The 23,956-nt window shown below is 40.2% G+C and overlaps 1 protein-coding gene and 1 long non-coding RNA gene across 3 annotated transcripts in view; one reads left to right on the forward strand and one right to left on the reverse strand.

Moving 5' to 3' along the window:
- Window positions 1-22,850, forward strand: part of LOC111269302 (uncharacterized) — a 31,350-nt gene extending 8,500 nt beyond the window's left edge. For both annotated transcript variants that reach the window (XM_022848771.2, XM_086972051.1), the window contains exons 2-6: window positions 16,030-16,200; window positions 17,249-17,660; window positions 18,195-18,344; window positions 18,566-18,689; window positions 19,299-22,850. In XM_022848771.2, coding sequence (XP_022704506.1) covers window positions 16,085-16,200; window positions 17,249-17,660; window positions 18,195-18,344; window positions 18,566-18,689; window positions 19,299-22,336 — 3,840 coding nt within the window. In that variant the 5' untranslated portion in view covers window positions 16,030-16,084 and the 3' untranslated portion in view covers window positions 22,337-22,850. The remainder of the gene's footprint in view (window positions 1-16,029; window positions 16,201-17,248; window positions 17,661-18,194; window positions 18,345-18,565; window positions 18,690-19,298) is intronic.
- On the reverse strand, window positions 7,513-12,613 carry LOC147752266 (uncharacterized). The gene is made up of 3 exons (XR_015314544.1): window positions 12,094-12,613; window positions 8,663-9,080; window positions 7,513-8,179 (listed from the first exon to the last, which is right to left on the reverse strand). It is a non-coding gene; the product is annotated as an uncharacterized LOC147752266 (long non-coding RNA).
- Window positions 22,851-23,956: the final 1,106 nt, after the last annotated feature.

The raw sequence follows: 23,956 nt of genomic DNA on the forward strand, positions 1-23,956 counted from the left end.
TCTGGAAAGAAAAAGCAACCTAACACAAATAATAATCTGGATTGTCAAACCCGATTACGGCGTCGTAACGAGAGCTCTATACGTTAGGAAAAAAGCGGAGCGCGACGGGGCTAGTGGTAGAATGTGGCAGACGCCTGTGATTACTGATAGTGGCAATTGTATTTGTTGCCGAAATATTTTAGCTAAAGAACGTGTGGCCGGGTGAAAAGAGCAGAAATAAGGTCGGAAAAGGTCGTTACTTTCGTCGTCCAACTCTATTGACGATTGTGGCACGATAGGTTGGATAACAGGTTAGTACGGTGCCAACTGTGGATGTCTCGGAACATGATTTGTAAATTATTAAAATAACTCTGAAGGTTATGTTGTGCGGTATAAACAAACGAATTTAAAGCTTCCAATAAGTCAACGCGATGCTATCATGTTCTCTGCTACTCTGACGATGCAGTTTTGTATTATTCAGAGGAGTCGACAATATATAATGCTCTTCAGTGATGTTTCTGAAGCATTATAACTAAAATTTAATATTTTAGAAGAGCAGTATATATTAATAAATGTATATTTTCGGCAATTCTACAAAAAGCGTATACGGTATAACTAAAATAAGATTAGGAACCTGTTGATTTCTTTATGTAATGGAAATGTTGCCCGTCCAGTTCTCTGATCTGAATTATTCATCTCTGTTTAAATAAGATATGTCCATTTCGCATGGAAAATGTTAGCAGCTTATATGAATAGCCATCGGTCGGGCATACATCGACACTCAGTCCATCTTACCTAGATAGGCATAATCAACGATTCAGTTAGAACTTCGTAGCCTATGCTGATGTGTGCCTGGGGCAATGTGTCGTAACCTATTAGGCCGAAAGAAGTTCCTCCTCATCCATGCACCCGCACCACGCTCCTTCAGTAATCATCGCACATCCATACTATAGCTAAGCTATTGGGCCGCTATACCTACAGGATTACGTCGACAACAATCAACATAGTAACTTCGTTTAGTGCGTGATCATGTTTTGCGCAGCTGAGAGGCCAGCTGAGTTCTCGAGCAACATTAGGCGTTTACGCGTGACCTAAACTGTGACGCTTCTTGCCCCAAACCTTCTCAGCTACGACATGACGGCACACCTGTCTAGCCAGCTGATAGCCTGACTCGATCAGGAGCCACAAGGCGTTATTCTACTTTCTACGAGGGTTCCACAGCCAATGCCACAGGCGTTGATGTGTCGCAAAACTAGCGTCGAAGCTCCGCTCAGGAAAACCAACGCCGTTATCATAAACGACATAATTACATTTCATAGCAGGGCTGCGTGGTATTGTCGTGCTCTTGATCCTACTGCAAAACTGCATTGGACTTACGACAGGCTGACGATCTGACGTTCTGCATGTGCACACCATCAGATTGAAACGGCAGTAGTGGCGGTCACCAGTGCACGGCACGCTCCTGCGTTAGGGCCTTGCATAGGCATCTATAATGGCCTACCAAAAATACCCTTGGACGATTGAAGTTAAACGATTTGTTTGGTGGTAAAATTTACTGTTGTATCAATGGATGTGTTATAACAATGCCATATGAAATTAGCATTTGCTCCCAACGGGAATATGCCGTATCCTAGTTAGGGCAATTGCGTTTGCACAACTTGGGTCCTAGTTTAAAAACTTTGGAAAAAAAATGCCTCAGGCAACGATTTGATTTATTCGTTCCATCATAAAAGCACTGGCGTTAGTAACGCAAACAGTTTAATACTTGAGAGCGATCATCTAAGCTATTTTTTTTTTTGAGCAAAGTGACTGATAGCGATAAAAGTTGAGCGAGAAAAATCTAAGCTTGGTAGTTGTTTCTAGAGAAGCATTTTTATTGCACCAGTTCATGATTGCGTGCCAATCTATTTGTAAGAATCTAGCTGGTAATGATATGAGAAAGGAAGCATCTTTTGTTAGTCTGCTACTTGCCAGCAACGGTACAAGTTCACTTCGCACAGACACACTTATGGCCATGACCTGCGCCCTTGAAACGTACTGATTTTACCAGCTTGTTAGCATTCACTAAGCCATCGCGACCTTGCCTATGGACCTGTTCGTTTGAGGAAAGGATCGCCAAGAGTTACATCGCCTTGTCAACTCCACGTTCGTTATTGCTCGTAAAGCTGTCCTCGTAACGCTCAAAGGCCCTCCTTACAGGCTTATACGAATAGTCTTGTTATTCGCAGTAATTTATACTGAATAAATCGGGCTATATATCGAATATCGTCTACGCTCTCGAGAGGTCATTGTGTCAGGAGGATACGACAACCATCTGCTAGCGACAGAGTGTGCTCGGGAGACTTTGAAATTATATAGACCACTTCATATGTACCTATGCTATAGATATTGAAAACAATAAACTACTGAATATTACCTGCGTAGAACTCTCATAGAGTAAAAAAAAAAAGGAAGAAGAATAATAATGCATAGAATCCAAACGATCGTCTAGGACGTGTCTGGATTGTGCACGTTTTATTTCATTGCCTAGTTTTCCCAATTACATCCAGCTGATTCGTACAAGACTGACCTCTGAAACACTAGGTATAACGAAACCATCTCGATTAAATATCTGTTAGCCTTTTTTGGCGCTGGATAGTATACAACTTTAGCATGCTTTGTGCGTTAGAAGTAACGTTAACTACTTATAATTGGTTTTACCGAAATGTAAATTTATATATATATATATGCTGATGACACCATGTATGACTGTAAATACTTTGTATGCATCCAAGCAGATTTGTGTTCTGTGCTATCGAAGCTCTGCGAACGTCAATACGATAATAAATACTTTTTATAATATTAAAATCAGTATACCGTTGAGGTTTAATACGAAGAAAAATGCTAACTTACGTTGTAGATGACCTTGAGTGATTTGTCACGACGGATTTCCTATGGACTTTTTTGAAGTTGCGCATTGAAGGGAAGCGACTGTTAGGGGCCAGCAGTCTATGGGCCCCTACCAGAATGGAAAGTACTGCTTCTTTATTGTCGAGCTTGATTAGCGCACGGTAAGTGTATTTCCGGCTAAACATCTCTTGCTTTTGCACGCTCGTAGTACCTTGTACAGTGTAAAATCAAAGGAACCCACAAAATATGATTGGCACCGTATGGCTTTGTGTGAATCACTTGGACGCATACAAGGTATTTACAGTCACACATGGTGTCGTCAGTATTATATATATATACACATACATATATTATATATGTCATTTTTTCCTAAAGCAGATCTTCTTGCAAGTTTCATGAGTCCTGGATAGATGGATTGTAGTCTATCCCGTTCGAAGAATAAATGGAAGACTATTGAATACAGTTATCTACATTTGCTGCATAAAACACAGCCAACGAAAAATGCACGTTAGCTCATTTTAGGATATTGAGGTCTGAAAATTTAGCTGGATTGTATCGTATGGACTTCAATCCTATTTGATGTTTTCCGTTTCTTTGCTTGTGTATTCAGTGTGCACTGATCGACAGTACAACGAAGATCCGTTCACGGGGAATCAGCTTTTCCAGTAATGCATTTTGTTGTCAAGCGATAACGGCAAGAGACAATACAAATAACCGTAATCGGAAAAAGCTGAAGAAGATTAATAGCATTTAAGCAAGTTACTTCCGAAAAAGAAATACTTCAAGACAAATTACGTGCCCACTGCACGCGAAGTAGACTTACAATTCCATCCGTTTTAACTACCCCATCCTTCAGCTTCACATCTGCCAATCCCCTTGATACAGACGTTTCTTTTCTGTCAATTGGTAACAACAGCAGTAGCCGGAGCAGGTGGAAACGATCATCGTAAGCGTCGAACTGAGACGTCAAAAAAATTTCCTTAGGCAATCATGTTGGAAGCTTGGCTAGTATTGACACATTGAATAAAATCATAGTTCTGCTAACTATGTCTATGATGAAAAAAAAAAAAAATAGCGCTTTAATAACGATACCGTACTAGTTAGTTGTAAGGATGATCCTTTTGTCAACTTTTATTATGACTAAGTTTTAGCTGCCGCTTGCTGTTATCAAACTGTTAACAAGGTCAGCTGACTTGCAATCTGGGGGTGGAGGTATCTGGGTGTTCACCAAAGTTATTCATCATTTTACCTTATGTAAAATTGCCTTTCCGTTTTCTGATTAAACCTACTCAATTCGCTTGTTTTAGAACTCATCGCTTTTATAGTGTGATGTAGGTAAGGACTTTCCATGTTCCACCCGTTCGCCGCTAATAGACGAGACAATTGACAGCTGCAGGATAGTTTTTCTTCGCCTTTATTGCTGATGAGTTGTTATGGCATTGTATTATGTAGGGGGTTCCATGGAGATTGGCTTTGTCGGCTTTTTCAAGGAATGAATCTACAGTGTTTCTTCAATATTTGAACACCATTTTAGAAGCTTTTTTTTTTTTTTGCTTCAACACCTAGGATTTGCTGTTTGCTTGCAGTGGTCAAAAATTGGGTAATAGACACTCGATTAGTACAAAAAGAATGCAAAACTCCTAAATACGCTGATCAATTTTCAAGCAGTGGTTAATTTTTTAAGCGTCACATGTAGTAATATTTTTTTTACTGTTATTTAGCACGGGCATTAGGCCCACACAAAACAGTAAAAAGCAAAACAGTAGCGATTAGATTCAAACTTTTTTTAATGCCTGCTTATGGCCTTGACGGTATCTAAGATACCTTTAAAATGAATCCGGTTTAAACATATTAAATCATTGCTGATCCGACGATGAGATCGTTACTCTGGATAATATCGGCTACAACTGAAGAACTTATTCTAACAAATAAGCCAACCTGCACAGATGGTGCTAGCGCTTACGTTTTTGAGTTTATCGTCTCGTGGTTTATCGGTTACCTGCAAAATTTAACGAAAAAATTCGAAATTTCATAAACAGTCACTGACTTATGAAGAGTGCTCCACGTGGGAGCGTAAATGTGAAAAGGAGTTTAGCAAAAACTTAGGACAGGTCAAGGATGAAAAGAGTTTAATATACGTGTGCTATTTATAAACTACGGGTTGTTCTATAAATGTGTAAAGAACGTTAAGGGTGAGCGCTTAGAGACATAAGCACCCAGACAGAATTTGACACGAAACTGGGCCCCACAGATTCTTCCCGGTTTTCTATTTTTAAATATTGACGGCATGCAGAAATTCAGGAATGAATAACAGGGCTATAGTACTCGTATCTATAGAAGCTATTGAGATATGGACGGTCGTATGCATAAAGTAATCGGGATCGCTCGTTGCAATGGAGCTGGCGGTATTGAATTAAAAGCGTATTTTTATCTGAAAAGTACGTTTTTTAAACAAGAATAATGGTTCAACGAAGTAATTCAACAATAAATGCAGATATCTACTATATAAATAAATAAATCCTAAGAGAAATTGACCTTACTGTCCTTGACTTTTTTGACTATAGTGCAGTCATCCTTTAAAAAAGATCATAGGGCCTGTGGAAGAGCCGTGGTATCATTGGCCTGTATTTGTTTTTATTTCCAAATATTGTTTGGTTGCCATCTAATTCTACCACCGCCGCTATCTTGACAATCAGCTAAAGAAGGACTAATTGTACATAGAATACATAGATCAACTGGAAAACGTAATGATGTACGCGGCGGTCAGACATTACTGGGCATATTACCGCCGCTGTTACTCGTCTCGCCTGCTTTCTCACTGTTGTAATCTCTCTATTTCGAATAGATTGTGAAGGGCTGTTATCACGACAACGCTGCCGGTTCTTTTTTCGACCGGCATCGCATTCCAGTAGAAACTTAACATTCATAAAGTCCGCGGCCTGCCGCCGCTGTCTTAGTAGTCACGGTTTACTGCTGAATGAAGAGCGACCGCAGCACAAGGTAATAACATCAACTAAATGCAGGAGAGATAAATTAAAACGCCTGACGATCTCTCCCAACCGTTCCGCATTAACCTCGTTGTTCCTGAAACGTCACAGTGCAGCACCAATGTATAGAATAACAACACGTTCCTGTTCCACCCTGCCTTTGATATTCATTTACCGTCTCCCTTCCGTTCAGGTTACGTCATTGCACGTATACGCATGCACGCTAATTCACACACGCGTCATCTAGCGTACCACCTCATAGCTCATTTTGCATCAAACAAAGGATTTTACCTTTTTTCATCATTCATCGAACGACCGACGAAGCCTTCGGACGATGGCCTACCGAACATCGGGTCAGGTCGCCTCGACGCAAAGCGGACTGACTCGTTGGTTGAGTGTCAATGTACTGCTATTATTATTGATGTGCTCCTTCACCCCCAAGTTTCGTCGGCGGGGGGGGGGTAGGAATTGTTGTTTTTGCGAGGGTGTTGGTGGTAACTTCCATCCCTCACTGACGTTGCCATTGCGGTCACTCCAAGTATGGTTGTCGCTCCTATGTTCGTTGCTTTGGTCGGGCTGCGCAGTGGTCGACGCTCGGTTATCGCACCGATCGTCGCTTCCACTGTCGTTAATGCGATTGTCTATTCGTTCTATAATACTAGACATCTCTATATGCACCATCGGAATTAGTAGACTTGCCAACAGCAATTGTACTATTAGCAGATACAAAAACATGCGGTTGCAGAAGTCGATTCGGCAGCAACAGCCGTCGCCAGCGGAGCGACAACAGTGCCGGTAACATGTCCTTGTGTAAAAGGAGGACTTCTACAGACCAGTCACGGCGTTTATCGTGACGGTTATACTGATGTGGTTAGTTTGCATATAAAATGACATTTTTCTTCAAAAATTTGCCTTCATATTTTCATAAAGTCTACATTTTTATGATGATGATGTTGTTGGTATACCAACTTCATTATGAAGTGCTTTCATAGCTATAATGGCCTTCGTCACTCCACTACCGCTAATTGGCAACTGTTAGATCCATAGCTTACAAGCACATCCTAGCAGTCGTCACCGGTACTGGTATGTTGTTGAGGATCTGTCGTTGAAATGATCGATTTTGTTTTCTATACGCTGATAACATTCGTCGACAGAATGACTACTGTCGGAAAGATGGCTGAATAAAAGTGGGACGAGGTTCATTGCTGACGAAGTTCTGAAGTTCGACAATATAACTTGCTCAAACTTCACCCCTTTCTACGGGTACGGCCCGCTGTTTAAGTGAGGACGCACTGGTCATGGTGTCTACACCCGGTCACTGCAGTGAATAGGCGATCAGTGCTAAACACGTATAAAGACTTTGCTCAATGCATGGACTTGTGAAGGTTGCACAATGTTGATTCATTGGAAAAGCAGTCACATAGAAACAGGATATTTCAGGATATTGACTAAGTTAAACTTAAGATACAAAGATCTGCTAGAAAGCTACGTCGCTTTCATGTTACTAAATTACCAGGATGTATATAGTAGTTCGGATCTGAAGGAATATTTCGTTTCGGTCAGGCAAAGCCAACTGACATCCAGCACTTAATTTCCCTATACGCGAGCCCCAACTTTGGGCCGTGTGTGCTTACAAACGTATGCCCATACCTACAAATTTCGCGGGCATATAAATACAAACATGTTTTTCACTTTGCCTCTGTTGTCCTGTTGCAAATAAGCTAATTCTGGGCTTTGATATATCAATGCTTCATTAAAGCTCAAGGACTGCACCCACGCACATACCGTAAAACACTTATTTATTGTATGGTGTATTTATTAGGCAAACTATTTCTTGTGATCTATAGCCCAGTGTGGTTTGTCACTTAATTACACCAGATCACTTCTGATTTAATTAGGTAGTATCGTAATCGGTAACTTTTTTCCTACTAGCGATGTATAATTGTTTGCGTGAAGGGATCTTCGGAAGATTAATTCCTCGGTTGTCACTTTCAGTGTTCATCATGCCTAGCTCTTTGCTCTACATAGATATTAGTGTATACATAACGTGAGTTATGTCTGTCGTTATGCGTGAGAGCCTTCAAATGCAATTACCGTAATAATGATGATAATGGCATCATTAAGATGGCTAAGATAATTTGTAAACCCGATTCTAGCTAGAAATTGCGCACTGAGCTCGATACGTCCAGGATGATGGTCGAGGATATATGCACGAAATATAGTTTCTTCGCGTTAATACCAAGGTCTAATCCGCTAACATTGTCCCTTCAATGTCCACTTCGTCGATTTTTTTTTCCTGTTCCGTTTATGTTATTTTCATCGTCCTGCGTCATTTTTAGAAAAAGCAAATTAGCGTTACTTATGTCCATCGGTAAAATGTCGCGTATGCAGTGGAGCTATGCTGACAAAAAAGGGTAAAGGAAAATTCCATCAGCGCATTGAGCCTTGGCAGACGAAAAGATTCCTACGCACCAACGACTTTTAGCAACGCTCATTTGAAAATCCGTAACTACTATGTTTCAATACAGACATGAAAAAGGTTCTTGATACAATCGGAATAGGATCTCTACGTTACGGAAATTGTTCGGCAGTAACAATCCATGAGCCCTGTTCGATTTAACGTGAACGATTCTTATGTTACTTAGGTGCTAATTACTATCGAACGTTACATGCATAAGAATAATGTACGTCTCAAGGGGATGGATGGGATATACAAATGTTTATAATGGCCCGTTAATTTTTTAAAAAGGTTACTAATAATAATAATAATAAGTATTAGACTTCCATTTGTTATACCTAATACATACTATTCGGTCAGATAGGTTATGTAGAGCTGAATTTCAACAACTTCGACTAGCGCACCTCGAACGTTACCACCGCGCTTATTGAAGCTAATAGGTTAATGTATCGGGCTTGCACAGCTCCAGCAACTACACGTGTTGGACCATCCACATGTTGAAAAGGACGTTGTGTAAAAATTGCCCGCAGCTGGGCTTTTTATAGTTCGCTCGTAGATATCCCTTTCTTATTTCGAGTCTTAACGTCTATTTGACAAGTCTACGGAGAGCGGTTAAAATTGTATGAGGCTGGAGCACACCGAACAAATCAGGTTGGAAGAACAGGTAGACGACACGAGGTTGTGAGAACGTTGACCCTGCCATATTGATTCATCGTTACCATCCTCAGTGATGGCCGTTGATACCACTTCAGGCCCATATGACGCGACTGGAAATAGGAGCAATAAATATATGAGATGTGCAGATTCATTCAAGTAGATTATTGAATTACGTTTAATTTGTATGTTGGCATGAAAACATGTACACTAGCATCGAATCGGATGAGGCAGCTTTTACTACTATCCGATATATCCCGGATGAAGATGCAATACAACAGATCGGACTAGAACGAATAACAACATCCAAGATGATTATATCAATCTATCTGTGACATTACAGGTACTCTTTTGTCGGTGCTCTTAATCCTTCAAGCGTAACCCAAGAGTGTGTAGAATGAAGCCATTCATTAACAGCGAAAACTGACAGCGGCAGTCAGTAAGGAGCTATCTTTCTCTATCCAATTTGGCGGACGCGGCCTGTCGAGCGTGTCTATTACTAGCACTGCGTAACGACACCGAAATTACCAAAGCGGCTCCATCAACGATAATAATATTCATAACTACAGCAGAAGCTTTATTTCCAGTAGTAATATACATCGTACAATTATAGATACATCCGTAACATGCTCTACACATATGTAATAGGGTCAAATGGAGTAATAACTCTGGTAATAGCAGTCAAACAGTAAATAATTTAGCCCTGTGCGCTATCTACTAATCTTTTATCCATTTTACATCTTGCCAGCGTCATCTATTCGTCTGGTCGAAATCACGAATCAAAAATTAGTAGACGTTCATAATAACGACGTCAGGACGCCAATGAACTGATACCTATCGCCGTGTTAACCTAGGCTAGGCGGCGACGGCAACGCCACACAATGACTATTATCATCGAATTAACTTCGAATAATAAAAATAACAATTAGTAATAATACTAGTACAAGGCCAGCTACCGAAGGTTCAGGCCAGACCGTTTGTTCTTACAGTGTGTTTCTTTGCCCGCTACTGTTGCTGGCCCGTCAGCCGTTCTGCATCTGTAGTAGCAGTTATGTATGTACTTCTACATAGCTATTTGTCCTTCCGCGACGCGTTGTTGCCGTCAGTCACTCTCCGGCGTTCCTGAGTCCGCTGCCAATATGATTGTCGCTTTTCATCTCTCGTTCTGTGACGTTGTGTCGCCCCTCCATATGTCCCAGCGAGACCACCATCGGCTCATATCTGTTAAAAGCTTGCCAATAATTGACAGATCCTTGGGTTACGGTCCGCTGCAGTGAGCTCGCGCGCCAAAGGTCGCAATTGTCGTCTTCTTCTTGATTACGAGAAGAGGGAGTAAAACGCTTGACGTAATAGTGGCATTTGGCAGCATTGCGGTAATGTCGCCATTGTTGCCAAGCGCGAGGGCCTGATCGTTTTCGCAGCTACACGCTGCCGCTAGCAGCGAGAAAGGGGGAATAGAGAACTGTGTCGGTAATAAAACCTAGCGACCACGATGACATTGGCTGGCTAGCAAAGTTAACGTTCCTGTTCGCTATTGGCCAGCGATCTCCAGACGTTTAGGTTTCTGAGTAAAATGCTGTTGGCCGCACTGTATACGCGGCTATAGATGCCAGTAGTCGATACTGCGCGATGGCCAATCTTACAACAGTTGTCAGTACATCCATTATATAATTGTACATAGTATCCTCCGATGGCAGTTAGACAGGTCGGCCCCACGACCTCAAGACATAGGCTTTTTTAGTAGTCGCTAACTGTGAGACTGTTCCCTTTTTTTCGCCTATTCTATGTATTTATGCGAACTCTTGCGGGACTACGTGATACTACCATAGCTAGCTATCCATACTGGCAGAACACTTACGTCCCACGATTTAAAAAAAGAAATGCTAAAATTGATATTATGCCTATTATGTAATGACTCCTAATCTCCATTTGAACATATAGTCGCGTGTCATAGGTCCAAACTAATATTTAACCGAACCGAAGGGAATCTGGGTTTATTTGTATCGTAGAAATATTGTTCTTTAAAGAAGGGCTGTTGTTCCGTGCTTTGTAGCTTGTTCCTAGATGGTTATTTCAATAGAAAATAGCATACGGAGATGTGAAGACGAACAGGACTCTCCTCTTACAATGTAGCAATACGACCAGTTCATTCGTTCTTCCATCCGTAACCACAGCTACTTCCTGCTGGAATCACGAGATCATCGCAGCCTACAACTATACACCGACAACATCGTGCATTACAAAAACGATTATATTCGCAAATTTAATAATGGAAGTTCCTTTGATGGGTACAAAAGGGCTGCGCCCAACACGGTATACCAAGACAGGCATTTCATATCCACATGCCCAGTTTTACACGCCAAGCGAAGCATAAATAAACTATACTATGATTAAGTTAACTCGGTCCGCCGATCAGTCCTAACAAGTACCTACTTACGTACAGTATGACCCGTTTAGATGTTTAGATCGATTTGTTGTTCCCGTTCGAGCTAGTTACTAGAGTCGGCGTGAAAGTTCATTTCTGGCTCTTTTGATAGCTGAAATAGTTTTCTATAGTAATGATTTGGGCTTTTCCGACGCAACGCAATAGACTGAAATTATCGTGTTTTGATTGATGATAACGCACAGTTCAACGACGGCATCAAACGAAAGGTGACCAACTTATTTAGATTCAGGTGAAGATTTCCCAACGTATTCATTGTAAATGAATCAGTTTATTTCCCACTGAACTACAATGCGGGCAAAGAACAATTTATGTCTTCGCCACCATTGGAAGACGGAGAACGAGAATGAATTTTTGGCAGGAGATAGGGTAGATGTGAAGACATCGCTGTATTTCGGCATAGAATGAGGGGATTGGCGAAATGTAAATCAGCAATTGTAGCTGATTTACGGACAACGTGAATGAATCACCTGTAGAATTATGCTGACCCCATATCGACGTCTTCATTAATTCAATTAGGGCATTTCCAAAAATAGAAAAACAAAAGGAAATCATCTATTTTTCTAAAAAATTGTGAGCATACCTTTGCAATTGTAATGCAAAAATAGCCCAGTTTGTCATTATACGTGATAAAGAAAGAAACCTACTTACAAACATATAGGCACACTGCGGTAACAACTTACTTCCGTTTAATGCAGGAACTGCGACCGGTATTAGTTGAACAGCCAGTGAGCTATCGGGCTGACACGCTGAGCGAAAAACTGTGTAGAAGACAATGACAGGACATGTAGTCACTGCAGCATGGAAAAGAAAGACATGTCAAGCAAAGCAGGCATGATATTTTTGTTGTCGACGTTTTTGGATGTACCACGCGTAACTAAAAAAGTCAGGCGTAATAGTAATAACAATAACAATAATGTATTATTGCTACTGTTGATGTAGTTATTAGTGGACGATACAGAGTGTTCATTAAGGTAACCATTTAAGGGGTAGCGAAAAAAAAAAAGACGTACTTCTTTTATATACAATACAAACGTTATGTGTACTAAATGTAAGATGGGGAATAGAGAAAGACAGCCAACAATGTTCAGCTCTTGTCCGTGTTGTCGTATTAGAATCAATACTGGATCGCCGTTTGACAGCAGGCGACAAACGTCAATGTTGATGGCTATCGTCGCATTTCGCGAACCATTCCTTCATTTGAAGCCGCAAAAATAGTAGAAGAAGGGGAAGAGAAACAGGAACGTTTGTAAAAAAGATATAGAAACAAAGTTGTAGAGTATGTCCGCTGTTTTTCTCACCGTTCTAAATCATGCGCCAGTCAGAGGATGGACAAATATATGAATGATAGTAGGAATTATAACATAATGTTTTATATAACTCATTATGAGAATGAGCAGGATATGTACTTGTGCCAGTATTGTTTAGGTCACTAAATTCATTTGAAACTTAATTGATTTATGTCGTATGGCATGAAAATGTTTCTAAAGCACCGTGTTTAAATTATTCATGACCTCAAACACGGGTAAGTTATGCACTGTCAGCTGTTATTAGTCTCAACGTGATCGAACTGAGGACTGGCCAAACTGGTGAGACACTTTTCCTCAATGCTTTTTAGCTAGGCGACGGGAATATGATACAAACCTAAACATCGCCTATCTTTGCACGTTACTTAGCATGTTTAATTCCTTGGTGAAAGATCTTGAGAAGTCACGGGCTGAATCGTTCAATGCCGCAAAAGCTATCGATGAATGTGCAAACGCGGGGTGGAGGGTAGTTGGCGGAAGGGGCAAGGTGGCTGCTTTTATAGACGATCAACGAAGTTCTTTTCAATTCTACTCTACGAAAAAGTAGTAGTAGAATTGAAAGGTACCTAAAGATATAGATAGTATTTTATGCGATCATACCTTATAACCGTAATACGCTTATGCTTTGTAATTAACAATCACAAAATTGTCCAGTATGAAGCTGACAACTGGTCTCAGTTTGATTTGCTCTCGTTTTTCTGTGTCACCCATTAATAGATACGTTTTAATTTATTCTCTACGTACCTATATAAAAATCTACGTACGTACGTCTCTACGTACTATATAAAAATATTAATAAATGTATATAGTTATCCAAGGATCAGTACCTATTGTAATGTTAAGATGTATTATACTGATTTATAAACGAGAAGACAATCAGGATAGCCAATAAAAAAGTCGGACGATAATACTCTGTGCGTAACTTGTCAGCTGTGCAGGAATATGTTGCAGTCAGTACCTCGGCGGAATTACGTTCTGCTTACCTCTCACTGTGGATAAAAAAACTTCCGTACACGAAACCCTTGAGCAGGACATTACACCGCTGGGATTGTCTAGTAAAAAGAACAATTATAAATGAGAGATCCTGTTTTTCCCTGCCACCATGTTTTTAACGCTTCTTTTCCCTTTTTGTTGAATATTGTGGCGGTATTACAATAGCATACAACAATGAAAGACAATGGGTATCTGGTGTGACAATTGTATAAGAATGAGAAAAATTCGCTAAATTCACGCGCATGCGAACTGTTTGTTGTTATCAGGCTATAATGTTGACAGATAAACAATAAGCGCTACAGGAATCGTTTGAATTATACTAACGAAGTTCTTAAATATAAGTTCATACTAAGCTTTGTGGAAAGTTGTTATAACGTTGTGAAGGAAGAACCTTTTGGCAGACTATGTGCTTTTTATTGTAGTATATATCCGGCTGACTCGTAAAACTTGTCCAACAAAAATGCAAATTAGAACTTTTGGGAAACTTTCATAGACAACTTCCACTAATACGGAAAAATGTACATATACTTGGTTATTAACCTTTCTACGTGAGCAAAAAATAGTTATTATACAATAGATATTAAGCAGTAGTTTTTGTGAGGTTTCGAAGCGTTACGATCGTTATAAGTGTTTTGATATAAAGTAGAGATAGATGCGCCTATCGATATATCGTTGACATGTTCAGTTATGTTTCTGTTTCTAAAGTTGATATACTTTGAATTAATATAGATATAATAATTGCTGCGCCGTATCAAAGAGAATTAGATTCTCAGTACATTAAATATATGGGTATACATTTTATAGCTCTTATCGTGCTAATGAGTAATCAGCGGTATGTCCAGGCTTAATGATCGCTTATAAGAGCGCCCTGTACATTCCAGTGAGGGATTTTTTTAACTTTTTTAATTAATTTTCCGCTGTCTGTGTTATGACCTTATCTGAGTCATCCAATCTCGATTGAGAAAACGAAAGTCGTGACTATAATAACTACACAGCCTTACGCAAGTTATCAAGTACGCTTGCTTTTAACCAACACTTTTGTAAATAACCTCTAATATGAACGCTAAACTAGCAAAAAAAAAATGCTAGGAGAGCCAGACGTAAGCACGTATACGTAAACAAAGAGAAAATGAAAGAGGCCTTGAAATGTAAAATGTACTCGCGTAATCATGTCTTTTTTCGTTTTCATATAGAAGCGGCACGTATTTTCCTCTGGAATCTATGCTCAATTAGGAATAAACAGTTCCGTTTGTTCCGCAATTTGCCTGTTCTGCGGTTTGGTTATTCCAAACGTACTTTTTTTACGTTGAATAGTTTTTCGTCTCTGTCGCTTTGGGGTACCACAGGATAATTTTACTAATAGTAAACAAAGTTTTCTAAGAAGACTTTGCTATCAGCACATTTTCGCGATAACGCTACGGTCTGGCCGAAATCTTCAGCGACTCGAAACGCATTACTTAGAATCACAAATCGTACAGAATTGACCATTCACTTTGTAGCAAATGTGTCAACATTTTCATTCACGATTGGCATCCACTAAAACCCTGCTTACAAGCAGTCTTCTATCTAAGACGAGCTGATTTAGCCGAGAAACAATAGGAGTAACATTGTTGATAGCAATAACATGGCGAAATACCGAGAATGAATCAAGTTCAGAGTGAATTAATACGACATTTTTTTCGTCTTACGTAGACTTTCCCTCATCTTGGTGTTGTTTTAGCTTCAATCAGACAAGATGGACGTTCACACCCTACAAAAAACAACATATTATGTACCTCAATAGCATTTTTCTCGGTTGAGTGGGCCTCGTCATGCTGTTGATTGATACAATAGAGCACAATAAAATAATACGTATATAGCCACACCTTCGGCACGTTTACGTTCAAGTTCCAGATACGTAGTCTACGCTTCAGTAGTATATTTCAGGTTTTTTAAAAACATTGAAATAGCATCGACTTGAACTTTGCTTAATAAAAAGCTATTGCTGTACACCCTATCATCGAAATGTTTAACGTTTTCATTTGCTGATGTGAAGTCTCGTACACATGAGCACATGAGTAATTATGACCAACACAAATAGACGAAGGTTGGAGTTAATAAGGCCTATATGTACATAGATTGCAATGCAGAAAATTATTCGAACTTTTACCCAAGCTTCAATGTGGGTCGAACGTCGGCTGGGATTCAACGCAGATATGGGTTCAAGTTTCTTGCTATAGCTGTGCGGGTCGACTAAGCGAAAAGATCTTCCGTATTTCTATTCGGAATCTGTTGATCTTAATATAACTCCGGTTTTTATATCTCTGTTTAACTTTTCAGAACGTGTCCACTAGAACGCCGTTGCCTCGTTGACAGGGGGTGCGACTGCCAACCGATGGGGTGCCACTGTCTGGCCTATTCAGCGCTACTGCTCGCTGTTCTGGCTTCGGCGGGCGCCGTGTCTTGTCCTCCTATTACATTGCTCGGATACGACTGTGAATGCATAGAAGAGTGCGTATTTTGACGCAGAGCTTTTTTGCTTGACAAAAGACATTTTGTTTTAGTACTTTACGATTTATCACGTTTTTCACAGAGGTGCTGTATATTTTTCGATATTGTATCTGTTTTGAAAACTTCATAAAAGATCACTCTAATTGAGTTACATATCTATTGGATAAATTGTTTAGAATATTTTTATTTTCTTTAGATATTTCCAATATTTCCAGATTTAAAGGTAAAATTATTCTTTAAACTTATTTAATGCTTATTACGAACATTTCGAAAATTGTAAATGGTAACCGAGGCAATTGTTACTAAAATAAAATTTGATTAACTGTCAATTACACTATACGAGACGTACTATAAGTTTAGAGCATGAAGCCTTCTAATAAAAATTCCGGTCTGGTCAGACCTTCCAGTAGAACTCTAAAACTTGCGTAAAAATAATAATGGCCTACCTTTAGTAAACCCCACTATATTGAAATAATTTCAACAGTATTCCCTTTTGGGGCATGCTGCGATTGTTTGGAGCCAAACTTCAACTACTGAGAGAAAAGAGTGACTGTGGATTAGAATTCTTCAGTATCAGTACTGTCGTTTGTTTATGGTGTATTGGGTCTGGACCTGTTCGAAATACACTCTGAGTAGTACATATAATGATCGGACGTAACTGATTTCTGGAATTCAAGCAATTTAAAAAAGCATCTGAGTTTTAGCCCGAACCCGAAGCTTGATGCGTTGTAATTTCTCCGTCGGTGTACCTGCCTCACCACCGTTTTAGTTAACAATTGTCCTAAGTATCAACGGCCGCCAATGAGAACCATGATAAGACATTTCGAAAGGAAATTATGCGCTTTAAAATACAGGATAACCGAAACTATGGTGGGAGCAGATGTTGCTCATAATAGTCAAAAGCAATTCAAAGTCAAAAGCCGTGGCAACAATTTGTCTAATAATAGATACGAAATCTGTACCAAAGCGAGTCACGATTTCTCCTCGCAAATTCTATTGCGAGCTCTACTGGCAATGATAACACAGCGTTTTCTTATGCAATGTTTAGAGTGGAAAGTTGGACAGCGAATTGTTACGAGGAAATCAAAATGGATTTGTCGTTGGATCGTGGCAGCAGCCCAGTTACGGCCATGCCCACGTATCGGCCTCTAAGCAGCTCCTTAGAACAGGTCATATTGACGACAGTAGAATCGACAAGTACAGTAATGGCCGGAACTTCACCGCATCATAAAGAGAACGGTTTCATGGATCTGAGCGTGGACACGAACGATGGTAGCCATAACGGCCTGGATGCAGAGGATAAGGAGGGAACACCTCTACCACAACAGGCGTCAATGGGGCGTCGGGATGATCGAAACGATCGAGTGCCGATGGTTGTAGACCCTCGGGGTCATTCCAAACGAGAGGAGAGAATTTCACACTCGAAATTGGACGAGAAGAACTCGCAGACTGAACATTTAGTAAGTTACATCGCTAAAAATGATCAGAGCCGGGAAGTTCTTTGCCGAGTAATTGAAGCAAGCAAAAAAAGTAGGTATAAGGTGACCAGCCTGAACGAGTCGGAGTAATCTAGCAGTTAACTCAACAATAGACAGAACTAGAATTAGCTTATTGGTGACGTTCATTGCTATCACCCTATGCATACTGAGATAGATAATCCTTCTTTGAAAACAAAAGTATTTAAAATGGTTTTAGGTAAGGTTTTCTTGTTATAACATTTTTTGCCGATTAACAGAAGTGGTGAAATTTACAATGCACTCGTGTCGTTTTCATTGTAATAAATAGGTGCTTTGACCACTTGATAATATTATAACGTGACGGATAATCTTGACGAAAATTCCATTTTCGAAGGCTTAGATCTTTTGGAGCTTATGCAAATGACTTTGAGCATACAAAACAAAGACATGTATTTTCGCATGGGTCCTAAAAGCGTTTCAGAAGATAGAAGGGTGCGAAATTATCTGGGAAAACGTTTTTAACGAATACTGTTTCAGGTAAAAATACATGTGCATGGCGTTCGAAGTAAACGTGCTCAACCTACATCGGCTCACAGTTTTGAACTTTTGGAACCAAATAAACTAAATCCCGCCTTCAGTATTCGCTATTACCCAGGGACAACAGCTGGCGAGCTCCGGAAGCTACTGGTAATTAGTCTTCAGAAGTTATGTATGTTAAATGCGGCACTATGCATGTACATACAGTTCATAAATGTAAAGACAATATGGAAGTACAAGAATCTACCTAGCTGTTCGTGGGCAATTCTACTACTTGCTTCTAAAACTCACTAATCTCAACATATATGCTTTTGATATAAGTAATCTACCTAACTGTACGGAAATAATTTTTCAACAAATCCATTTCTTAGGTGATCTGTGGCACAGCAAATATGGAGATACGAGAATTTGTCGGTCATCTCGCTGTCAAAGTAAATATTTTTACTTTTGACAGCTGTTCGCTGCCCCAGAATGTAACTTTCGCCGATATATTGAGTATGTAGCTGGCGATATGCTGAGTTTATATGTTGTTTATATTAGGATTTAAGTTTTATAGTATTATCAAGTTAACATATCCCTAGGTAGAATTAATCTTTATGGTCTAGGTTCAAATTAGGTCATAAATACAAGCTTTGTTTCGGGCTAGGAACTAGCCAACCGTCTGATGGAATGCCTGCCCAACGGTAACACCGGACGTATAACTCAAAACAGAGGTATACTAAAGTAGCTCTCCATGTTTTGAATTTTACATTCTCTGTCTATGCTCTATGCCTACGTCTACAAAGTGTATCTACGCCCGGGTTCAGATTTAGACCACACCGTGTTCCTAAGATTAGCAGACAAAGACGGTATCCATTAAACTATCACAGGGATCTTAATAACTTATGATCTTAATATATTTAATGTGCAGTATCTCGACCTAAAACGTATGTTTCTATTTACGCGTTTCTAATGTTTAATCGGTCGATAAAGTGGATTCTTTCTTAGGACTCTAAACTCAGCTGAGATATTCCTATGAGTAGATGAGAGATACAGTCTCCGCACCACACAGATATAAAAATGTCTAACTCCGTCTTATGTGAACGTTCGGTTTTATTTTCACAGGAGGAAACATTGGAGAACTCGTCCAGTTCGAGATCACACGACCGAAGCTTTTGTCATCGACATTGAACAAGGCCCCTTTTGAACGACTGCCAGAATCCATAAAAAACTTACAAATAACATACAGCAACGATATGGGAAGGCCGCTCAAGCAGTTTGAGGCCGGATTTTTTGAAACCTTCATAAAGTTGGAGTCGCTCATTTTGCGTAACAATGGTATTAGTGATCTGAAAGAGTTCAGGAATCTATCAGCTCTAAAGGAACTTTCACTTGTAGGGAATCCTTTGACTGAACTCAACCAATCCACTTTTGCCAACTTGGACAATCTTCAATGGTTACAGCTAAGTAGCTGCGATATTAAGACCATACATCCAAATACATTTAATCATCTGACTGGGCTTAAACAGCTGAATCTCGCAAAAAACAGGTTTAAAACCATACCGTCTAAGGCGTTTTTCGGGTGCCGCTCTCTTACCGACCTAGGCGTTGACTTCAATACTCTGACAGACGGTATTTCTGAAGAAGCGCTTGAAGGTCTTGCTGAAAGCCTTAACGAGTTCTCCTGTAGAAGTTGCAATCTACGGTCCCTGCCGAAGCGACTTTTCCACAGGGTACCGAAAATGAAAATCCTTCGCCTTTCCAATAACAGAATCCAAACTTTAGACGACGATGCATTTAGTCAGTCACAAAATCTCGTAGAACTTAGCATGCCGAACAATGATCTAAGATCATTGACTAACCGAACGTTTGAGAATCTTGAAGAGCTGGAAAAACTTAATCTATTCGAGAACGACCTTATTACTCTACCCGGTGGTATCTTCAGTCATAACGGGCGGCTCAAAGAACTCGACTTGACGGGAAACTCTCTTGAAGGTCTTCCTGACCGTCTTTTGGAACACCAGCTGAATCTTCAGACACTTAAACTAGCCAGAAACAAATTAAAGAACCTTCCGCAACTACTCACGGGGACATTAAAGGCTCTCGTCCACTTAGATCTCTCGAATAATTCACTGACAGTAATGCCGTTTCTGTATCTAACGGCCCTAAGAAAGCTCGAGGTACTCAACCTATCATTCAACAATATACGGAACATTTCAGTAATTCCATTCCTTTCGCCTAAAATTGATATTGATTTAAGCGGCAATCCCGTCGAACGTGTAAATGTTCTCAACAGGAAAGACCTTAAAAAAGGAGGTATGACATCCGACTACTTAGAATTGTCTAATGGCGCTAATCGGCGGTATTTCCTTGATACTAAGAGTCTCATCTGCGATTGTCATCTTCTAGAGTTTCACTCTTATTTGACTAAGGATAACGAGCAGGATTTGGGTTATTTTGAAAAGAATAATTTAGTGTGCACGACAGGGAAGAATATGGCCGGTATGAATGCGACTGACTTTACCTGTCTGGTCGCCGAAAAGGAGGGTTGCCCTTCAGAACGCTGCAAGTGTTTCATAGAGCCATCGAACGACGGTTTTGAGCGGCTTAGGGTTAACTGCACAATGGCTGGACTTAGATCTATCATAAGACTACCGCTTAATGTAACTGACCTCGATTTTCAGTACAACAATATCACCGAGATTCCTTATCTTGCTAATTATACCCAGTTGAAAAACGTAAATTTTTCAAATAACTACATTAGCGACATTACCAGCTTCATCATGTCGGCTCCATCTACGCTTATCTCGGCGTCATTTCGCAACAATCTCATTAAAGAAATTGATTCAAGAGCCATCAAGGATCGGCTAATTCAATACAATCTAGAGTTGTCTGGTAACTTGATGATCTGTAATTGCGACGCCGTACGGCCGCTGGCAGAATTCGTCATGTTTAATGTCAAATACATACCTGACAGGGAGGCCATTGTCTGCTCCGAATCGTTTCCTGCTGGCGACAGCCATGACACGCGATTAATAAAATATGATCAGGAGTTCTGCCCGGCAAATTTGCAACAACAGCAGAGAAAAATCAATACTTACGTCGGCGTGACAATTGGCATCGCTGTCATATTGATAGCGCTCATTGTCTTCTACTATAACAACCAGAAGCGAATTAAGATCTTTCTCTACATTAACTTCTACGACGTGTATGTCGTGATATACGGACAAGATCTCGATGGAAAGGATAAAATGTACGATGCTTTTTTGTCCTATTCTGAACACGATGTTGATGTTATGGACGCGATTCTAGCCGAACTGGAACGTAAAGACCCTGAAACAAATGAGCAGGAGTTTAAGCTGTGTGTACATGGACGTGATTTCGAACCTAGCTTACCTGTTGTGTACAACATTCTCAACTCCGTGCAAAATTCACGTCGCACCATCCTTGTACTATCAGAGAAGTTTGTCGAGTCAACTTATTTCAACGTCGAGTTAAGCACCGCCCTCAGTGAGATGGCATCTGCCACCGAGCATCGGCTTATTATTGTGCTCAAGGGCGAAATGCCACCGATGGAAAAGATGGACAAAGATTTGCAGAAGATAATCAAAGATTACACTTATATCAAATGGGGATCACGCTGGTTTTGGGACAATCTCCGCTATGCGATGCCGCATAAACGCCCGCGGAACAGACGCGCTCGCCGGCATAATTCAAGGGATACACGAAATGAGCTGGATCACTCGACTTATATCCTAAACAAGCATTCGAAAAAACCGACGGCAACGGAGGTTGCTCGTAAGCAGGAACAGCTTGACAATGAACGAAATCGGCTACGCTCAGCACGTTCAGCGACGGATGACGATGGGCTTTCAGTTATTGGGCAATCAGACAAGACCCAAGATTCAGTTGGGCGAGGAAAAATCCTCACGGGACAAGTGAACAACGCATTTGAGCTTTTGAACATGGATGAAATTCGGGTACATTGTGACTCGATTAATGGAGATTCATTTCGAAGCAACGATAGCATGCATAATAGCGGAGTAAACTTTTCTCAGCAAGAGCTGCCATCCGAAGCGCCCAGACTAGCGTCAGCAAGGCACCGTCCAAGTGGCGTTGTGAGGCCACCAAGACGAAAACACAGAGATTCTACAGAGGCTTAACTAATCACGACAATATCTAACTGTTGTAAATATTTATTATAGAGAAAGTGTCACAAAGACGTTCCGAAGGTCGTTCTGTAATGGTCCAATTATTCATATCAATATACCAGTAGTCAGTAGTGCAAACGATGCATTAACTGGTATTGAGGAAGCCTTATTATTACGCTTTGTCAATAGACGGACGCTATAAAAACTTTGTCTCCAATCAAAACTGAAAAGTTACCGCAGCTTGTTACCGCCAGACGAGACCGCACTCGCTTTGAAGGCTGTGTATTAGACAAACGTATCGTGTTAACGATCATCGTTTTATATGACACTTCGTTGTTCTCTTTTCGTCTACGATGGCCATGTTTGGAGCAATTAAATCAACGACAGTATGATGATCGGAGCGATGATAGTTACGGGTGTGTTTATGTATATAATAGTGCTATTGTAAATATGAAAAGGCACATGCCGAATGGGCGTTCTGCTATCAGGACAAATAAAGCCCCATCGTTATACCATGATTAGAAAAGTAAGCTGTGTTTCTTATAGTTTTTATATCTTGCATATAAACGGGTTGTTGATGAGGTGACAATAATAAATATGATAATGGTATGGGGACGTAGATTGAAACGATATATTGAACGTAAAATTTTCTATCTGAAGTCTCATAGACGAACACTAAATAGTAACGCTCGTAATTAGGTAGCTGATTGTACAGTTGCTAATCCTTCCCAATGGTCCAACACGACAGAATTTCTACATATTTTACGCAACATATGGGATAGTCGTTTGACTTTTGTGTTTGGCAGTACCGCATGTGGATGTTTGATATGAATCCCCCTTTAACTGCAGTAGCTCTTAGAGTCGACTATTACTGCTTATATATGAATAGTTAGAAAATAAATATCTTCTAAATGATCGGCCCAAGATCGACCATATATATATATATATTAACAAGTTAGGGTAAAAGTTGCAATTTTTAAGATGTATCGCGCTCATTCTGAGCAACTTATTTACCTGGAATCAAATTGACAAACGTATTTACCCATGCTAACCATTTCTGTACAGCTGCAAACATACATTTAAAGGTCCTGCGCTGATAAGTTACTATAATAACGTTTGTATGGACCGTACGATCTACGGTGGAACACTTAGGAGTGATCGACAGAGGCCAATGGTGTCATAAACAATTAAATTATCATATGTTCAATGAAAGCTATGGAACGCACCCTCGCCAATTAGAAGTCGGTAATAACTGCAACGTTTAGCAATAGATTTGGGGCAATAGACGAATTAGAGGCTTTAATCAATCCGCATACGAGTTATATACACTTTTTTACGTTACTTCGAACTGGGATCTTCTGCTCGTGCGAGAACAACCGAAAAGATAATATTGGTCAGTATTTTTAAGTTCTAAAGGTAAAATTACGGAGGCCGCCTGGCAGAAGGCAGACACAAGCTTTTTCATTCAGCTACGATAAGCGCGGAGGGAGTCGTTCCATTCGCTTCGTCTATACAAATGCTTTACTTATACGTCAAATTAACTCGAGTTGTACAAAACCTTTCTAAAGTCATAATGAAATAAACCACAACCTAGATCAGAAGCCTAACAAGGTCTTAAACAAGAGCACAGGA

The sequence above is a fragment of the Varroa jacobsoni genome, unplaced genomic scaffold (genome assembly GCF_002532875.2).
Source record: "Varroa jacobsoni isolate VJ856 unplaced genomic scaffold, vjacob_1.0 scaffold_1376, whole genome shotgun sequence".
Lineage (NCBI taxonomy): Eukaryota > Metazoa > Arthropoda > Arachnida > Mesostigmata > Varroidae > Varroa > Varroa jacobsoni.